The 19,090-nt window shown below is 37.1% G+C and overlaps 1 protein-coding gene across 1 annotated transcript; it reads left to right on the forward strand.

The window, feature by feature from the left end:
* The first annotated feature begins 18,033 nt into the window (after positions 1-18,033).
* LOC102928841 (histone H3.3A-like) lies at positions 18,034-18,860 on the forward strand. Its single transcript, XM_016004253.3, has one exon. It carries the CDS (start codon positions 18,144-18,146, stop codon positions 18,552-18,554), a length of 411 nt encoding a protein of 136 aa, XP_015859739.3. The 5' UTR covers positions 18,034-18,143; the 3' UTR covers positions 18,555-18,860.
* Positions 18,861-19,090: the final 230 nt, after the last annotated feature.

The raw sequence follows: 19,090 nt of genomic DNA on the forward strand, positions 1-19,090 counted from the left end.
ATCAAAGGCCTCAACATAAATCCAGCTACTCTGAACCTGATAGAAGAGAAAGTAGGAAGTAGACTTGAACACATTAGCATAGGAGATCACTTCCTAAATATAACACCAGTAGCATAGACACTGAGAGATACAATCAATCAATGGGAACTCTTGAAACTGAGAAGCTTTTGTAGAGTAAAGGTGTAGATGTAACCAACCGTCTTATTAAATAAGAAACACAGAAACAATGTAAAAGAGAAAGCCCAGAGGTCAGAGCTCAGAGCTAAAATCTCACCCTTCCTCCTGCTGTCCCAGCTTCCCGCAAGAAAAAGAGCTACTTCCTGTGTGTAAGTCGATTTTCCAGTCATTCTGCCTTCTCACTGGTTGTAAACCCAAACACGTGACTGCCTCATCACTGTCTGAATGTACAGCCCCCTAGGTCTTAAAGGCATATGTCTCCAATGCTGGCTGTATCCCTGAACACACAGAGATCTGTGGGATTAAAGGCGTGTGCTACCACCGCCACACTCTTGCTATGGCTCTAATAGCTCTGACCCCCAGGCAACTTTATTTATTAACATACAATCAAAATCACATTTCAGTACAATTAGAATACCACCACATAAAGGATATGGTCAACAAGGCAAAGCGACAGCCTACAAAATGGGAAAAGGTCTTCACCAACCCCACATCTGACAGAGGGCTGATATCCAGAATATATAAAGAACTCAAGAAATTAGATATCAAAATGCCCAACAATCCAATTAAGAAATGGGCTACAGAACTAAACAGAGAATTCTCAACAGAGGAAGCTCGAATGGCTGAAAGACATTTAAGGAATTGCTCAACATCCCTAATTATCAGGGAAATGCAAATCAAAATGACTCTGAGATACACCTGTCAGAATGGCTAAGATCAAAAACACTGAAGACACCTTATGCTGGAGAGGATGTGGAGCTAGGGGAACTCTCCTACCCTCTTGGTGGGAATGCAAGCTTGTACAACCACTTTGGAAATCAATATGGCGCTATCTCAGAAAATTGGGAATCAATGTTCACCAAGACCCAGCTATACCACTCTTGGGCATATACCCAAGGAATGCTCAATCATACCAGAAGGGTACTTGCTCAGCTATGTTCATATCAGCATTGTTTATAAAAGCCAGAACCTGGAAACAACCCAGATGCCCTTCAACTGAAGAATGGATAAATGAAATGTGCTACATATACACAATGGAATACTACTCAGCAGAGAAAAATAATGGCATCATGAAGTTTGCAGGCAAATGGATGGATCTAGAAAAAAATCGTCCTGAGTGAGGTAACCCAGACTCAGAAAGAGAATGTACTCACTCATAGGAGTGTATGTACTCACTCATAGGAGGATACTAGATGTAAAACAAAGATGATTAAATTGCTACTCACAACTCCAGGAAGGCTACCTAGAAAACAGGACCCTAAGAAATACACAGGGATTGCCAAATGACAGAGAAATGGATGAGATCTAAATGAACAACCTGGATGTGAGTGGGGGAAATGAAGGGCAAGGTTCGAGGGAAAGACAGCTTAGGGGAGCAGGAGATCCCAGCTGGATCAAGAACACAGAGGGAGAACAAGAAATAAGAGATCATGATAAATGAAGGCCACATGAGAATAGGAAGAAGCAAAGTGCTAGAGAGGTCCACAGAAATCCACAAAGATATCTCCACAATAGACCACTGGCAATGGCTGAGAGAAAGCCCGAACTGACCTACTCTGGTGATAGGATGGCCAAACACCCTAATTGTCATGCTAGAAATCTCATCAAATGACTGAGCATTTAACCACCTTGTAAAAAATATGTTTGTACTAATAGACAAATGCTACACACAGCCTTAATCAATAAAGTCTCTCTTATCATTGAGTGGTGTTGAATGCATATTCATGGTTGTCCAAGATGTTGAGAATATGTAAAATATGAGCACTCAGTCATGTTTATGCCTTTTCCTTCAAGGCTCAGGGATTTAGTGGAAGGTGCTGTGGAAAGAATTTAGCATCCAGACAACAGGAAGAAGGACTGCAAAATCCTCCTCTGGAGAAGACATAGCTGTTGCAGCCACAGCTAAACTATGAGTTGATTGAGGGAGAGGGTTAGTCATTTCTTTCAGTTGTGAAGTTACTGGTGACCTCACCAGGCTCCAATCATTCCAATCATACTGATGATCCTGGTTAAACTAAGTTGGTCCCTCCCCGCAAAAAATCAAAAGCCATGTCCCTGGTAGGCACAAGGGGCTATTAATAGAGACAGACAGGAGGAAAATAAGAGAGACTGAGGAAGAGTACCAAGAATACATTATATACATGTATGAAGTTCTTGAAGAACTAAATAATAAAATAAAACAAGTTTACAGAAAACTAAGATTGATGACTCTCAAGGAATGGTGCTTAAAGTCAGCCTGCAGCCTTTACATTCACACACCCTCACAGTTTCACAAACATGAATATGTATACACAAAGAAAAAAAAGAGAAAAAGGTGGGAAAAGAGAGACATGGAGAGGGAATCACATGTGCCTGCTTTCTTCAAATGATTCATATTGAGATTTTCTTAGATATTCAGCATCAATATGGCCTCAGTGTCATTTCAAAATTTATTTACCTCTAGACTTTCCAACTTTTCCCCATTAGAAACCACTATCAGAAGAAAACAGATATGAGAGGAAGGTAAAATCAAGTTATTAAAAAGAAAATAGAATAAAGCAAGAACAATAAAGAAGGTAAGTCACTGTTCTCCTAGTTGGTCATACCAGCCTCTAGACCTTAGGCCCAGAGGCATAAATGGTGCCCACAGACCTCCACCCATTGCAGCCCCAGTTGCAGGCCGACAGGCGAGACTCCTGAAGGCAGGACTGACTACCACCCTCACATCAGACCCTATAATCTACAAGCCCCACTCTATTCCCCGAACCTAGCCATTCTCTGAGACCATAGCTGCTCCCTGAGACACAGACTCTGCCAGCTCCAACTGGACCAAGAGGTGAGACACTGTTTTCCTAGCCTGTCACCCTGCTGCTATGCCCTAGGCCCAGGGTAATATCCGTGCCCTTCTACTCACACACATTGCAGCCCCAGTTGCAGGACAACAGGCAAGACTCCTGTGGGGAGGTCCAGCACCATCCCTCTTTTGGCCCTGCAATCTACAAGTCCCACTCTGTCCCTAAAACACACCCATCCCCCCCAAGGCCCCAGCAACTCCCTGAGACACAAACACTGCCAGTGTGGATTGGACCAAGAGTGGCTCCCTGAGATGAACAATGAACAATGCTCAACTGATTCACCACTGGATCAAGGATGAAATAAAGAACGAAATAAAAGACTTCCTATAATTCAATAAAAATAAATGTGCAACATACCCAAACTTATGGGACACGATGAAAACAGTACTAAGAGGAAAGTTCGTGGCTCTAAATGCCTACCTAGTTGTTATAGAACTATCACACTGGCAACTTAATAGCACACCTGAAAGCTCTAGAACAAGAAGAAGCAAAGTCACCCAGGAGGAGTAGATGCCAGTAAATAATCAAATTGAGTGCTGAAATCAATAAAATAGCAACAAAGAGAATGGTACAATGAAACAAAGTGTTGGTTCTTTGAGAAAAATCAACAAGATAGACAAACCCGTATCTAAACTACACAAAAGGTAGAGAGAGAATATCAAAATCAACAAAATCATAAATGAAAAGGGAGACAGAACAACAGACAATGAGGAAATACAAACAATCATCAGGTCAGATTTCAAAACATATACTCCACAAACTTGGAAAATCTAAAAGAAATGGACAATTTTCTGGATAGGTACCACATACCAAAATTAAATCAAGACTGGATAAACAATTTAAATAGACCTATAACTCTGATGGAAATAGAAAGCAGTCATTAAAAAGTCTCCCAAACAAAAAAAGTCCAGCAGCAGATGGTTTCAGTGTAGAATTCTACCAAAATTTAAAACAAGAGCTAATACCAATATTCCTCAAATTGTTATAAAACAACAGAAACAGAAGAAACATTGCCAGACTCTTTCTATGAGGCTACAGTTACCCTGATACCCAAACCACACAAAGATATAATAAAGAGAGAGAATTACAGACCATTCTCTGTCATGAACATTGATGCTAAATAAATAAATAAATAGATAGATAAATAAATAAATAAATGGCAAACTGAATCCAAGTACACATAAAAAAATCATCTACCATGATCAAATAGGCTTCATCCTCGTGATGCAAGAATGATTCAACATACAAAAATCTGTCAATGTAATCCACCACATAAAGAAACTTAAAGAAAAAAAAAACACATAATCATCTCATTAGATGCTGATAAATCCTTTGACAAAATCAAACACCCCTTCATGAAAAAGGTCTTGGAGAGATCAGGAATACAAGGAACATACCTAAACATAATAAAGGCAATTTACAGCAAGCCAACAGTCAACATCAAATTAAATGGAGAGAAACTCAAGCAATTCCACTAAAATCAGGAACTAGACAAGGCTGTCCACTCTCCTCATATCTATTCAATATAGTACTTGAAGTTCTAGCTTGAGCAATAAGGTAACAAAAGGAAATCAAGGGGATACAATTGGAAAGAAATCAACCAAACCTTTGCTGTTTGCAGATGATATGACTGTAGCTGGAGAGTTTTCTCTCCAGATCTCTCCAAGCCCCGACAATCCGACAGCCCACTTATAAAATAAACACACAGACGCTTATATTATTTAAACTGTTTGGCCATGGCAGGCTTCTTGCTAACTGTTCTTATATCTTAAATTAACCCATTTCTATAAATCTATACCTTGCCACGTGGATCATGGCTTACCAGCATCTTCACATGCTGCTTGTCATGGCGGCTGGCAGTGTCTCCCTCCACCTTCCTGTTCTCTCAGTTCTCCTCTCTTTTAGTCCTGCCTGTACTTCCTGCCTGGCTACTGGCCAATCAGTGTTTTATTTATTGACCAATCAGAGCAACACATTTGACATACAGACCATCCCACAGCATATGACAGTATATATAAGTGAACACAAAAATTCTGCCAGGAAACTATTACAACTGATAAACACCTTCAGTAACATTGCGGGATACAAGATTAACTAAACAAACAAACAAACAAACAAAAAACTAGTAGCTCTCCTATATACAAAGGATAAACAGGCCAAGAAAGAAATCAGAGAAACATTACCCTTTACATTAGCCACAAATAATAAAAAATATCTTATTTTTTGTAATATCTTATTTTGGGTAACTCTAACCAAACAAGAGAAAGAGCTGTATGACAAGAACTTTAAGTCCTTGAAGAAAGAAACTGAAGAAGATATCAGAAAATGGAAAGATCTCCCATGATCATGGATAGGTAGAACCAACATAATAAAAATGAAAATCTTACCAAAAGCAATCTACAGATTCAATGCATTCCCCATCAAAATCCCAACACAATTCTTCACAGACTTGGAAAGAACAATTCTCAACTTCATATGGAAAAAAAAAACCTAGGATAGTTAAAACAATCCTTTACAATAAAGCAATCTCTGAAGGCATCATCATTGCTTACTGAAAGCTCTACTATAGAGCTATAGTAATAACAATAGCGTAGCATTGGCATAAGAACTGACATGTGGACCAATGGAATCGAATTGAAGACCCTGACATTAATCCACATACTTGTGAACACCTGATTTTTGACAAAGAAGCCAAAACTGTACAATGGAAAAAAGAAAGCATCTTCAACAAATGGTGCTGGCATAACTGGATGTCTACATGTAGAAGATTTCAAATAGATTCATATCTATCACCATGCACAAAACTCAAATCCAAGTGGATCAAGACCTCAACATAAATTGTTCTACACTGAACCTGATAGAAAAGTAAGTCAGAAATAGCCTAGAGTATGTTGGTACAAGAGACCACTTCCTAAATATAACACTAGTAGCACAGACAACAAATAATAAATGGGACATTCTAAAACTGAGAAGCTACTGTAAGGCAAAGATCATGATAAATAAGACAAAATGACAGTATACAGAACAGGAAAAGATCTTCCCCAACCCCACATCTGGCAGAGGACTGATCTCCAAAATATGTAAAGAACTTAAGAAACTAGACATCAAAATACCTAACAATCCAAATTAAAAAAAAAAAAAGGCTACAGAGCAAAACACTGAATTCTCAACAGAAGAATCTCAAATGGCCAAAAGACATTTAAGGAATTGCTCAACATCCTTAGTTATCAGGGAAATGCAAATCAAAATGACTCTCTTACACCTGTCCGAATAACTAAGATCAAAAACACTGATGACAGCTTATGTTGGATAGGATGTGGAGCAAGGGGAACACTCCTGCACTGTTGGTGGGAGTGCAAACTTATCTAGTCATTATGGAAATCAGTAGGACAACTTCTCAGAAAATTGGGAATCAATCTACCTCAAGATCCAATGATATCACTCTGGCATATACCCAAGGGATGCTCAATCATACCATAAGGACACTTATGTTCAACAATTTCTTAGCTGCATTATTCATAATAGCCATAACATAGATGCCCCTCAATCAAAGAATGGATAAAGAAAATGTAGTACATATATACAATGGAGTATTACTCAGCTATAAAAACAATGATATCATGAAATTTGCAGGCAAATGGATGGAACTAGAAACTATTATTCTGAGTGAGGCAACCCAGACTCAGAAAGACAAACATGGTGTATGTACCTACTCATAAGTGGATACAAGATGTAAAGCAAAGCATAATCAGACTATGTCCCACAGCTCCAGAGAAGATAGGAAACAAAGAAGACCCTAAGAGGGACAAATGGATTGCCTTGGGAAGGGGAAATAGAGGAGATATCTATGAATAAACTGGGGATGAGGGAGTGGAGGTTGTAGAGGGGAGGAATGAGGGATGAGAACATGAGCGAACAGGATGATCAAGTTGGGGGGAGGTACGAAGTGGGATAGCAATGAAATATATTTTGATAGAAGGAGACATTATGGGGTAACCTGGTCCTAAGGAAATTCCTAGGAATCCATAAGGTTGACCCCAGATTAGACTACTAGCAAAAGTGGAGAAGAAGTCTGAACTGTCCTACCCTGGTAATTAGATTGGTGAATACACTAACTGTCATCATAGATCCTACATCCAGTAACTGATTGAAGCAGATGCAGAGATCCACAACTAAGCAGCAGGCTGAGCACCGAAGTCCAGTTGAAGAGAGGGAGGAGGGATTATGTGAGCAAGGAGGGTCAAGATCATGATGGGGAAATCTACAGAGACAACTGAACTAAGCTTGTAAAAACTTACTAACTTTAGACCGACAGCTGTGGAACCTGCATGGGACCAGACTAGGCCCTCAGCATATGGAAGAATGTTGTGTAGCTTGGTCTGTTTGAGGGGCCTCTGGCAGGGGATCAGGATCTATTCCTGGTACATGAGCTGGCTTTCTGGAGCCCATTACCTATGGTGGGATGCCTTGTTCAGTCTTGATGCAGTGGGGAGGGGCTTGAATGTACCAGGCTTTGTTGACTACTCATGTTAGTCCTCAGTCTTTGGAGGAGGTGTGGGAGTGCATCAGGAGGTGGGTTAGCTGAGTGTGAGTCGGGGGAGAGATGAGAGGGAAATCTGTGGTTGGCGTATAAAATAAATAAAAGAAGTTTTTTTTAAAAAAAATGCAAAAAAAAAAAACATTTAAGAATAGACTCTAACTATGAGAGCTGTGATAGGTAGCTTGTCAATGTGTCACAATCTAGAACTACCTGAGATGAAGGTCTCCATGAGGAATTGTGGGATCAGATTGGCCTGTGGGCACATTTGTAGGAGACTGTCTCAATTGTACTGACTGATGTGGTAAGACTCAGCAGCCACTGTGAGTGGCACCATTCCCTAAGTTTGAGTCCTCAATTGTGGAGATGGCAAACTGAGCATAAGGCTTACATGTATTCATTCTCTTGACTTTCCTGGAACTGTTAGCTAAAATTAACCCATTCCCCATGCCTCAAAAATAGAACAATAAAGGAGCCAAATCATTCTGTATGGCCAGCAAATTGTTCTTGCAGATACCATCAAAATAAACATAAAGATGATTTTAAATCATGCAGCAACACATACAAATATTCATTTATTCTAATTTTCTGTTTATATAGATTCATCATGTTTAAATCTAGGTACAAGTTACAACTTAATGCAAGGACTGGCAACCAAGTGGTTATAGTTCATAGAACTGCTTAAGCTATATCAGGATAAAAAACCAGGGTATTAATAAATTTCATATGAGGGACTTGGGATCATAACCAGGTTATGTCCAGTTATGTTTGGTCAAACTGTAAAGTGTTAAATTTAAAAACAATGTAAAATTTAAATAGAATGAAAGTAATGTATAAAAATGATTGGTTACAAGTTAATGAAAGGAATGCTTTAAATGATAAAATGTAACTGAATAATAAAATGTGAGCTAAAGAATTCCTTAGTTAATTCTGCTATCAAATTATAGTACATACAAATTTCAACAAAATAAATTATATAAAGATACAAATTATTCTATCATAGAATAAAAGTTAAGATATATTTTATAAGATTGTTTGCTATATTTTGGTAATTTTTTTCAAGGACTCAGAAGTTTCTTACTTATTTTAGTCTGCTCAGGCAAGCAATACAATATAGCATAGAATTATGTAATGTAAACTAGTAAAATTTCAATGGGAGCTATATAGTTTGAAACATATTTTCACCATATAATGCAGATTGTCTTATAGTTCATTATTTTTCCCATGCTGCCTTGAGCTCAAAATCCTTTGGTCTCAGACTCTTCTGTTTTGGGATTATTGGCATGTGTCACCCTGCATGACATCAAAAATGCATTTGCTGTAAATTCTCAAGGCAAGAAGTACCAAGTCAAGGCACCATCAACTTATTAAGGATGAGTTCAAAATTGACTCATCAGGACTTTCTACCTGACTTGTATGTAGGCACTTAGAGATCTAGAGTTTCTATGAAAATCCTTTAAATAAATCCAACATGATTTTTAAAAATCAGGCTGGCAAGATGGTTTAGAAGACAAAGATGTATGCTATCAAGCCTGAGGACCTGGTTTTGATTTCTGGAACCCACATGGTAGAAGAAAAAACAAACTCCCAACAGAGTTGTCCTCTGAGCTCTACATGCACTCAGTGTTGCCCATGTATTTGCACATGAATATGCACACCACACCCACACCCATCCACACCCACACATGCACGTGCACGCACACACACACGTGTACACACACACACACACACACACACGCACACACACACATACAAGCAAACACACATGCACATACACACTCAAATAAACAAATAAATAAATATGTTAAAAATAAAATACAGTATAATTATTAATTTACCATATATTTTCAGCATATCCTAGATATAGAGAAGAATTACCACCATTTTAAGCTTGTAGCTGAACTGACTTTCAATAATTTAAGATGAAGGAGAGGAGTTTTAAGACATGGTTTACCTGTTATAAGAAAACAGAGACACAACCACTAACGTCAATGTGCTATTATTTGAAATTCTAGTAGGTACAAAAGTTTTTGAATAGTCATGAAGTATTTGGCCCAGCAGGTGAAAGGTTTTTATGTCCCATATCTGCTTTGTGGTACCAAAGTCCATTCTGAATAAAGCAGACACTTTAAACCTTTTCATGTAAACTCCCAAGTTATCAATTTTAATTATTTTTTTATTAAAGAGAGCTTTTTAGAGTAGAAATTTTCTTTGAACGTTTATTTATTAGTGTCCATAATCACTACCTGTACCCAAGCAAGCAACTTTCCTACTTCTATAAAATTAGCTGCCACTTACATAATCTATTTACTGATGTAGGCAAATTGCCTTGGAAGCAATCAAAGCACTAATTAAAGCATCAGAATCTTGACTCTCCAGAGATGCAACCATTTTGCATAGCTAGTTGCTGTAAACAAAGTAATGCTTTTCACTGTTTTAGAAGGATAAAAATCATTAAGAATTATGATTGCTAATTATACTTTATTTCTCATTAAAGTACTTCTAAGACCAAAATTAAGTTCCTAAATATCCTTTTGTGAGGAAACCCAGTTATTTGGATATGGTTATTTTTTAAGCCCTTGAGAATATGCTAAAGTGGTTTCTGCACAGTGATGCCTAATACAAGGACTGCTAATGAGTTTCTCTGAACATATCACATAATGTGGACAACACTTGCTAGCTTACCTATAACTAATTATATATAGGTGTCTCTGCTCTGAAGCTTTAGTAAGGTTCCAATATAAGCTTAGTAATTAGTCACTTGTTAGACAACTCATTTGAACCACTTGTGTTTTGTTGCCTAAACAAGTCTTGTCTCCTCATTGATTGATCTACAAAAAAAATCTCAAATAATTACATTGTTTTAATAAAAAATAAATTACAAAACAAAGCATATTTGGATAGCATGGAAAATATAGATAATGTAATCATTCACATATTGATGATACCACAGATGATTTACAACTGAAAGAATTTCAGTCTTTATATTTAGTATGCCAATTTCATTGGTTATGTTGGTGGTATTGATATTGGTGCTGCACATGATGTGGACTAATAAAATATTAGTCCTTTCCAACTTTTAACAAAACCAACTTCTGCTGGCTAATCTGTTACATGGTTAGACTGTTCACTATATTGCAGGACCAAGACCCCAAAGAAGTGCAAATTTTGTTTTACAGCAAATTGTTTAAGTCCAAAAAGTTGTAAATGATAACACACATTGAGTATTTCATGGAATTCTGTAAATCCACAGGTTACAGTGAAATAGAATGTCATAAAAGGTGACTTTTTCTTTTAAAGAAATTATTTTTATGTATTTATGTGTTTGATTGCTCTTTGGGGATTTTGTGCAATGAATTTTGATCATATTTGTTCCTCTTCTCCCAACTCTCCCCACGTGTACTACCTCCCTCATCTATTCAAGTGTGTGTCTATTTTTTTTAACCTCACTGTTGTACCACAAACTTCCTTCCACATGCTCAGAGGTCATTGCATAAGAGGGGGTAGAAAGAGTGTAAGAACCAGCGGTGGGAGATGACAACAAAGAAACTATGTTTTAGACACAGCAGAGCAGCTTCATATGTAAGCTCACCATGGTTGTGACGACATAACCAAGATCTAGCAAATACCCATCCGAACGTATCCTTGCAAGGAGAAGAGGGTTGATGTAGTCCCACTTCAAGCCAAGGAGTTACTGGCAATTGTCAGCTGCTGGGTGAGGGAGGGCTAGTTTTCCCTAGAGTGTAGCCCATAACAAGTCCACTACCATCTAATAAAAGGCCACTCATCCAAGAATATTTCAGAATCAAAAATATGAGAAATAAAATACATCTATATTGGAAAATGAAATCATTTTTGTTTATAGATGAATGACCTTGTATGTAGTGAATCTTAAAACCTTCCCCAAAATAAGTGTTAAAATTAATGAAATATGTTTCGTAAAGTTTCAAGACACAAAATCAACATAGAAGTTTCCCAGTGTTTCAACAAACCATTTATACATGTAAAACAAAAAAACAGTAATAACAACAACAAACCCTCTAACTTTCTCACTTACAATAGTATCAAAGGAATAAAATACCATGACTTTATTTTCTCAAATAGTGAAAGATTTTTACATGGAAAACTGTAAGATATCAATAAAAATTGTTTGTTCATGAATTAGAAAAGCGTGTGCTGTTAAAATGCCCACATTACAAGCAATATCTGAATCCAGTGCAATCTTTACAAAAATATGTGTCATTTTTCATAGATATGGCATAAAACATTGTAAAATTTCATAGAAGCGTAATGGCCTTTTCTTTCTAAAGCAATCAGGAGAAAGAATATTGATGGAGACATTTTATTCCACTATTTCAAACTATATTACAAAGTTACAATCACTCAAACAGTATGAAATAAAATCTGACATTTAGACCAATGGAACAGAACAGAACTGTGGATAAAGGATATATCGATGCAAAATTAATAAGAAAAGTCTGAAAAAATAAATAACACCAGATTTCATAGCGTTCTCTGCATCAGGATTACTTATGGTGATCCACCAACCTGAACTAAAACTTGTTTTAAAAATATTATATTTTAAAACTTAGTTCTAGGGGCTGGAAAGATTGTTTATTGTTAAGAACACTTGCTGATCTTACAGAGTACCTGAATTTGGTTCCCAGTACCCAAACTGTGGATCTTACAACTACTTGTCACCCTCTGTATTCACATACACATATCCATACATAGGCACCTACATCTCATATGCATGTAATAATGAGAAGCATGAAAATATTAAATAAGGAAAGAGGTCTCTTTTCAACAGTGTTAGGAAAAGAGGATATTCATATATTAAAAAAACTACCATTATATTGTATTACAAAATCCCATCCCAAGTTAAAACAGGTCATGAATATAATCACTCCTTTTTTTTTTTTCTTACACAAAAGTGGCCATTTTTCACTTGTTAGGAACTTATTACTATGTTCAAGACAAGTCATGTTAGAAAATTCTACTCTAGTGGCCACCTTTATATTCAACTCACTAATCCATATATATATATATATATATATATATATATATATATATATATATATATATATATAGGCAGTGCTAATCATGTGGCACCCAAGAAAATAAAACTGAAAGGTATTCCACACAAAATGTTTCTTTTGGTAATTGAATGCACATGTTCAACATATAAAAGGGAAAACAAAGGAAGGCATGGTACTTCAGAAACTAAGGCCAGGGAAGGTGCACAGTAATGAAGAGGAAGCCATCCTAAAATCCTGTAGATGAGTCATTGTGTCTGGAACAACCACTGAACTGCTAAAGGGTAAACAGATGCATCTAGAAACAGCACTGAATGCTGAGTACCGAATGTTTGCATGCAGAAATGAACTTCCAAAATGGTCTTACGTTCTGATGTTCTGCTCTCCCTCACCTTGAGAAACAACAGAAAGTAAAGTTTAGGGCTCTAGTCTACAGGCTTCCAAGCCACAACCACAGTAAAGAGAGCACATGTGACATGAAAGCTCACAGCAGAATTAAGTATAAAATTTGAAAATAGGTAAGTGGCTAAAATAGCTTAACATTACATAGTAGGTTGATATTAAATGTACCTTAAGCAAAGAGACATTAAGGGATGGGTTGTAGTACAGAACATCAACCTTCTTGATAACAATACCCAATGATCCTGAAATCATTCAGAATAACAAATTTAAACAAAACAGAATTTTGATCCAAAATCTGGAAAAGTAAAAGTTATTCTGCCTTAAAATTGAATAAATTCTCAATTTAAAAGTTGTCACAAGGGATTGGTTTCAACTATTAACAGATTATTGGCTTATTAATAAGTATAAACTCTAAAGCTCTGCATCAATTTATGGGTTTTTTTCCTAGCAGTATCTGGAATATGTAAATTCAGTAGTTTCAAGGAAAGACAAAAAGATCTTATGATGTTTTAATTAGATGGCAGCTGTTTGAATTAAGTTTTTCATGGTACTGACTACCTGTAGGAGAACACAGCTGTTCCTCTCCATGTAGGAACAGCTGTAATGTTGCTACAATTGTCTACACCATCAAATTCCTATAAAAAGGAAAAAGTATGGATAAGATTATTTCTGTGCAATGCAAAGATCATGATGACATTAAAAAATTAACAAGTGGTAGAACTACATTTCCAACTTCTCTCCATGGAAGAACTGCTTATGGTGCCTCAATGGCCAGTACTGAAGTTTATTTGGCAAAATATTATAGCTTGAAAGCTATTTCCAATCTTTAAACTCTCTGTATAGTAAATACTATAAAATTATATATCTTACCCAGCTTTTCATAAACTCTTTAAAATTTGACCCAGATGTTCCTCCTCACTAATTCTGTCTCTAGTTGCATCTTCCAGAAAGATTATTCTCATGAAAATACACAAGGGTAGGAGTAATTTATATGGCATAATAAAAAGGAGAGTCACTTAACCTGTACATTTTGTTAATAACAGAAATTTGTTCTAGTAATCTTTGAGATACATTGTAAAATGACCATGACTTTCTACATTCATCAACATTTGGATTATATTTCTCTATACTTTAATTTTAGTCTGTTTTTAAAATTCAAGAAATGCAGAACAGAAACACCAGGTTATATTTTTTAAAAGGAATATAGGATTAATGTGTTTGGGTTGGTCAAAATATTAACAAATGGATTTTGTAGGTCATAATTTGAAATACTTGAGTGCTACTCATAACATTGCCTTCATAATCTGGAATATACCTTGATTCAAAATCAAACAAACAGCTTTAGTTCTTAAATTGGGCATGGGGGTACTTGCCTTTAATCTCAGTACTTGGGAGGCAGAGGCAGGGAGATCTCTGAGTTAGAGGTTAGCCTGGTCTATAGAGTGAGGTCCAGGACATCCAGGGCTACAAAGAGAAAGCCTGTCTCAAAAACCAAACCAAACTAAACCAACCAACAAAACAAACAAACAAACAAAAAAAACAGCTTTAATTTTTTACATGTTTGCCAGTAAGGACTCAGAACAACAGGTGAATCTATAAGTTACATGGTAAAGTTTCACCAGCTGTTTACCATTCATTGTCTTCTTTTGGTAAAAATACTCTATTCTAAAGTCCTATGCAGATGTGGTGCTAAAATAACAATAACAATAAGATGACTTAAAAGTATTTGTGCTTCTAGTACTTCTAGTCCGTAAGGAAAATGATCAAGAAATGAAGTGTCACAGATTATGCCTATAACCCTAGGCTTGAAAAGGTGAGACTAAGGATCCTAAACTTGAGGCTAGCCTGGGCTAAATAGCAAGTTTGAGATCATGCTGCATCACATAATAGGATCCTGCATAAAAATTTTAAAGATCATGAATTATAAATTACAGATTAAATAGCTTGTTAATTATTTTCTTCTAAGTTCCTTAAAACTGCTCAATCCAGGAGCAGCAGTAAAATATCCCATAAATAAGAAAGAACAAATTTATCAGGAGTACTGATATTTGACAGAAAACCTAAATAACTCATTTAACCTTTCCAGGCTTCAGTATTCTCATACCAAAAGGAAGACAGTATATTCAATTTATCACCTCTACTACTCTGAAAATAATATAATTCTTACAATAGCTTAATGTTCTTGGTAAAGTTCAAAGGCAAAAAAATAAGATGCTGGACAACATAGGACTGACATTTTGGACCCAACCTTCTGCTTTTATTCAGTAGAGAGGGGACCATGTCTAGGCAGGAGCACTAACATTTAATGAGGAGACCTTAGAAAATGGCCTATCCTCCAAGATTTGCAGTATATTTTGTATTAATGATGAAACCTGACAAATAGCATTGGAGATAATTAATCAGTGCTGGTTCCTCATTCCAAATGTAGAGCCGAATGAGCAATAACAGCACTGTGTGGACTAATTAGTAAGAATATTAAAAAGGTAAGCATGGCTTGGCTCACAGCCCAACAAAAACAAGTCAAGGAATCTAAGGAAAAATACTCCCATATTGCCCATTTATAATCATTTCACTAAAAACAAGGAAGTAAATAACTATTTATTGTAATTTGAGAGACAGAAAAAAGTCACAAAATAAGCTTGATTCTAGAGTAAATAAAATTTCAATTACAATATAAGTTCTTATTTAATGATGTTTCACAGGGGATCCATCTGTAGGACTGAATGTATACAAATATTTATAGTTTCTATGAAGTCATTGCCAGCTAACCTTTAAATATAGACTCTCATGGAAAAATGTTAAAAGGGCGATTGCATTTTCTTGCTTGTATTTTGATATTGCTCATTTGGGTGTTGCTCAACATATATTAAAAATGTATATTAGACACTAATACAATCCAACAAATTTGCTTTGAGTGTTTCACTCAGGCTAAATACATTGAAAAGAACAAAATGGGTATTTTATTAGCCAGATTTCCAACTCTGCAACAAATACCTGAGATAAACGTATGTAAAGGAAGATGATTTACTTTCACTCATGCTATTAGAGGTTCCAAATCATGTTCCCTGGCCCTGTCACACAAGACATGTGAGAACACAGTACAAGCATGTAGTGGAAGAACTACTCACATCATGGTGGCCAAGATTCAAAAGAAAGAGAAGAGGAAGGTTCAGATTCCAGACATATACTCCTGGAATGTCCCCAATAACATAAATTCCTTCCAGTAGGCTCTTCCTTTTTAAAGCAATATTGAATAATGACTGGGCTTTATCACATGGCTGTTTTGGGGACAGTGAAGTCCTAAATAAGAAGCTCAAAAATAAAAAGGTGAACCTATTTCTTTATAAGATGTTCCAAGAAGCACTGTGTGTGTGCATGCATGCACGTGTACATGTCTGTCTGTGTATAAAACCTGGTGAGTCTAGTGTACGTGTTTAGGTCTGATCACTTGAGCTTAGATACCTCAGCTAACTCTTGGAATAAACTGAATCTCCCTCTCAGTAATCATTGATTACCCATATCTTCATTTATAAACAGGGACTTCTAAAATGTTCCACAATCACATTGGCATGTGGGATCCTGTGGTTGTTGTGCAGGGCTACTTTATGCAACCGTATTGTTGAGAGTTCATGCACGTACCTTTCCCCTCATGTCTAGAGGACACTACCTCTCTGCTGGTGTCCTGGTTCTCTCTTACTTTCTGCCGCCTCCTCCTCTGTGATATTTTGTAAACCTTAGATGTAAGGGTTGCATTATAAATGCATGCATTTGGTTATGTTAAAACTAAATACATTTAGTAAATTATAGTATTAGGTTCTCCTCTAGGAATTATGAACTCTCTAGCTCATGCTGTTCATGTCTAGCTTCTAGTTCATGTCAAGGTTTAAAGCACCAGGAATGAATCCCCACCTATTGAATGGGTTTTAAGTTAAATCAGATAGCTATTGACTGACACCAAGTTATGAATGTGGTGGTTTGAACAAGAATGGTCCCCATAGGCTCATACATTTGAATACTTAGTAATCAGGGAGTGAAACTCTTTGGTAGGATTAGGATTAGTAGGTGTGACCTTATTGGAGGCCCTGAGCTTTGAGGTGTCAAAAGCCCATGCTCTGCCCAGGCTTCTTTCACTCTGCTTGTGGACTCCAAAGAAACTCTCACCTACTACCCCAGAGTTATGACATGCCAATATGATGATAATGAACTAAACTCTGAAACTGTAAGCAAGTCTCCAATTAAATGCTTTCTCTTTTAAGCGTTGCCTTGATCATGAACTCTTCTCACAGCAATAGAACAGTAACATTACTGTGGCAGCATTAAAGATCTTACTAGGCTAGTCATTGTTACAGTTTATAGCCCCTACAGCTGGATAGGACTAGTGACTGCTTTTGCTTTCTCCTTTGGGATATTATGAAAGCTGGTTGTCAGCAGGAGTCTTCCAGATCAGTTCCAGCTTAATGCTTCCATGTCCTATGTCCAAAGTGTCTGGTGTCACCAATAGGTACTCACTTTCAAGCTCTGGGAGGCAGGTATAGCCAATGACAGCAGCATATATCATTTTCAGAGACTCTTAGACAATCCTTGACTAACAACTCAAAAGGACATTTTCCTTTACTAAGCACTGGAGATTAGGTTACAGAGTCTACAGTTGTTACGGGAGCATTGTCATCCTATGTAGTGGTGTAATTCCTTTTAAACTATGTGTACACACAGACACACACACACACGTGCATGCACGCACATACACACGCAATGCATTTGTAAGTAAGCTTACAAAACAGTATTTCCTATGGCATTTACAAACATTCTTGGTGTTATTTTTGTTGTCTTTCTTTCCTCTGTCTCTGTATTGTTCCCTCACCGGTTAAATTCTCTTCCTCTTTCTGATCTTCCCTCTTTAACTCTTCATAGCACTCATGCCATACTACTCTAGCTCTAGATTTTGCTGCCCCCCCCCAACTCCCCATTCCAAACCCTTCCTACTTTCCTGGCTTAAGTAGTTACTCCAAGTTATATACTCACATCAAAAAATTTGAAATTAGAATTGTGTTCGCAGCCGTCGCCGCGCCGCCGCCGCTCCCTCACGCCAGCGCCGCCTCTCGCTTGCAGAGCTCCAGCCGAAGGAGAAGGGGGGGTAAGTAAGGAGGTGCCCATACCATGGCTCGTACAAAGCAGACTGCCCGCAAATCCACCGGTGGTAAAGCACCCAGGAAACAACTGGCTATTAAAGCCGCTCGCAAGAGTGTGCCCTCTACTGGAGGGGTGAAGAAACCTCATCGTTACAGGCCTGGTACTGTGGCACTGCGTGAAATCAGACGTTATCAGAAGTCCACTGAACTTCTGATTCGTAAGCTCCCCTTCCAGCGTCTGGTGCGAGAAATTGCTCAGGACTTCAAAACAGATCTGCGCTTCCAGAGTGCAGCTATTGGTGCTTTGCAGGAGGCAAGTGAGGCCTATCTGGTTGGCCTTTTTGAAGATACCAACCTGTGTGCTATCCATGCCAAACGTGTAACAATTATGCCAAAAGATATCCAGCTAGCATGCCGCATACGCGGAGAACGTGCTTAAGAGTCCACTATGAGGGGAAACATTTCATTCTCAAAATTTTTTTTCCTCTTCTTCCTGTTATCAGTAGTTCTGAATGTTAGATATTTTTTCCATGGGGTCAAAAGGTACCTAAGTATATGATTGCGAGTGGAAAAATAGGGGACAGAAATCAGGTATTGGCAGTTTTTCCATTTTCATTTGTGTGTGAATTTTTTAATATAAATGCAAGATGTAAAGCATTAATGCAAGCAAAATGTTTCAGTGAACACATTTCAACAGTTCAACTTTATAACAATTATAAATAAACCTGTTAAAATTTTCTGGAAAAAAAAATTTGAAATTAGGGTTCACAGATAAAAGTATTTGTTTCTCTAGTTCTAGGTTACATCATTCAGCATAATATTTTACAGTTCTATCTATCTATCTATCTATCTATCTATCTATCTATCTATCTATCTATCATCTATCTATCTATCATCTATCTATCTATCTATCTATCTATCTATCTATCTATCTATCTACAAATTTCATTTTCTGTTCACAGTTGAAGAGAATTA

The sequence above is a fragment of the Peromyscus maniculatus genome, chromosome 22 (genome assembly GCF_049852395.1).
Source record: "Peromyscus maniculatus bairdii isolate BWxNUB_F1_BW_parent chromosome 22, HU_Pman_BW_mat_3.1, whole genome shotgun sequence".
Taxonomy (NCBI): domain Eukaryota; kingdom Metazoa; phylum Chordata; class Mammalia; order Rodentia; family Cricetidae; genus Peromyscus; species Peromyscus maniculatus.

What these genes read in the sequence shown, in the direction of transcription:
- LOC102928841 (XM_016004253.3), top strand. Translation starts at nt 18,144, where the DNA reads ATGGCTCGTACAAAGCAGACTGCCCGCAAATCCACCGGTGGTAAAGCA.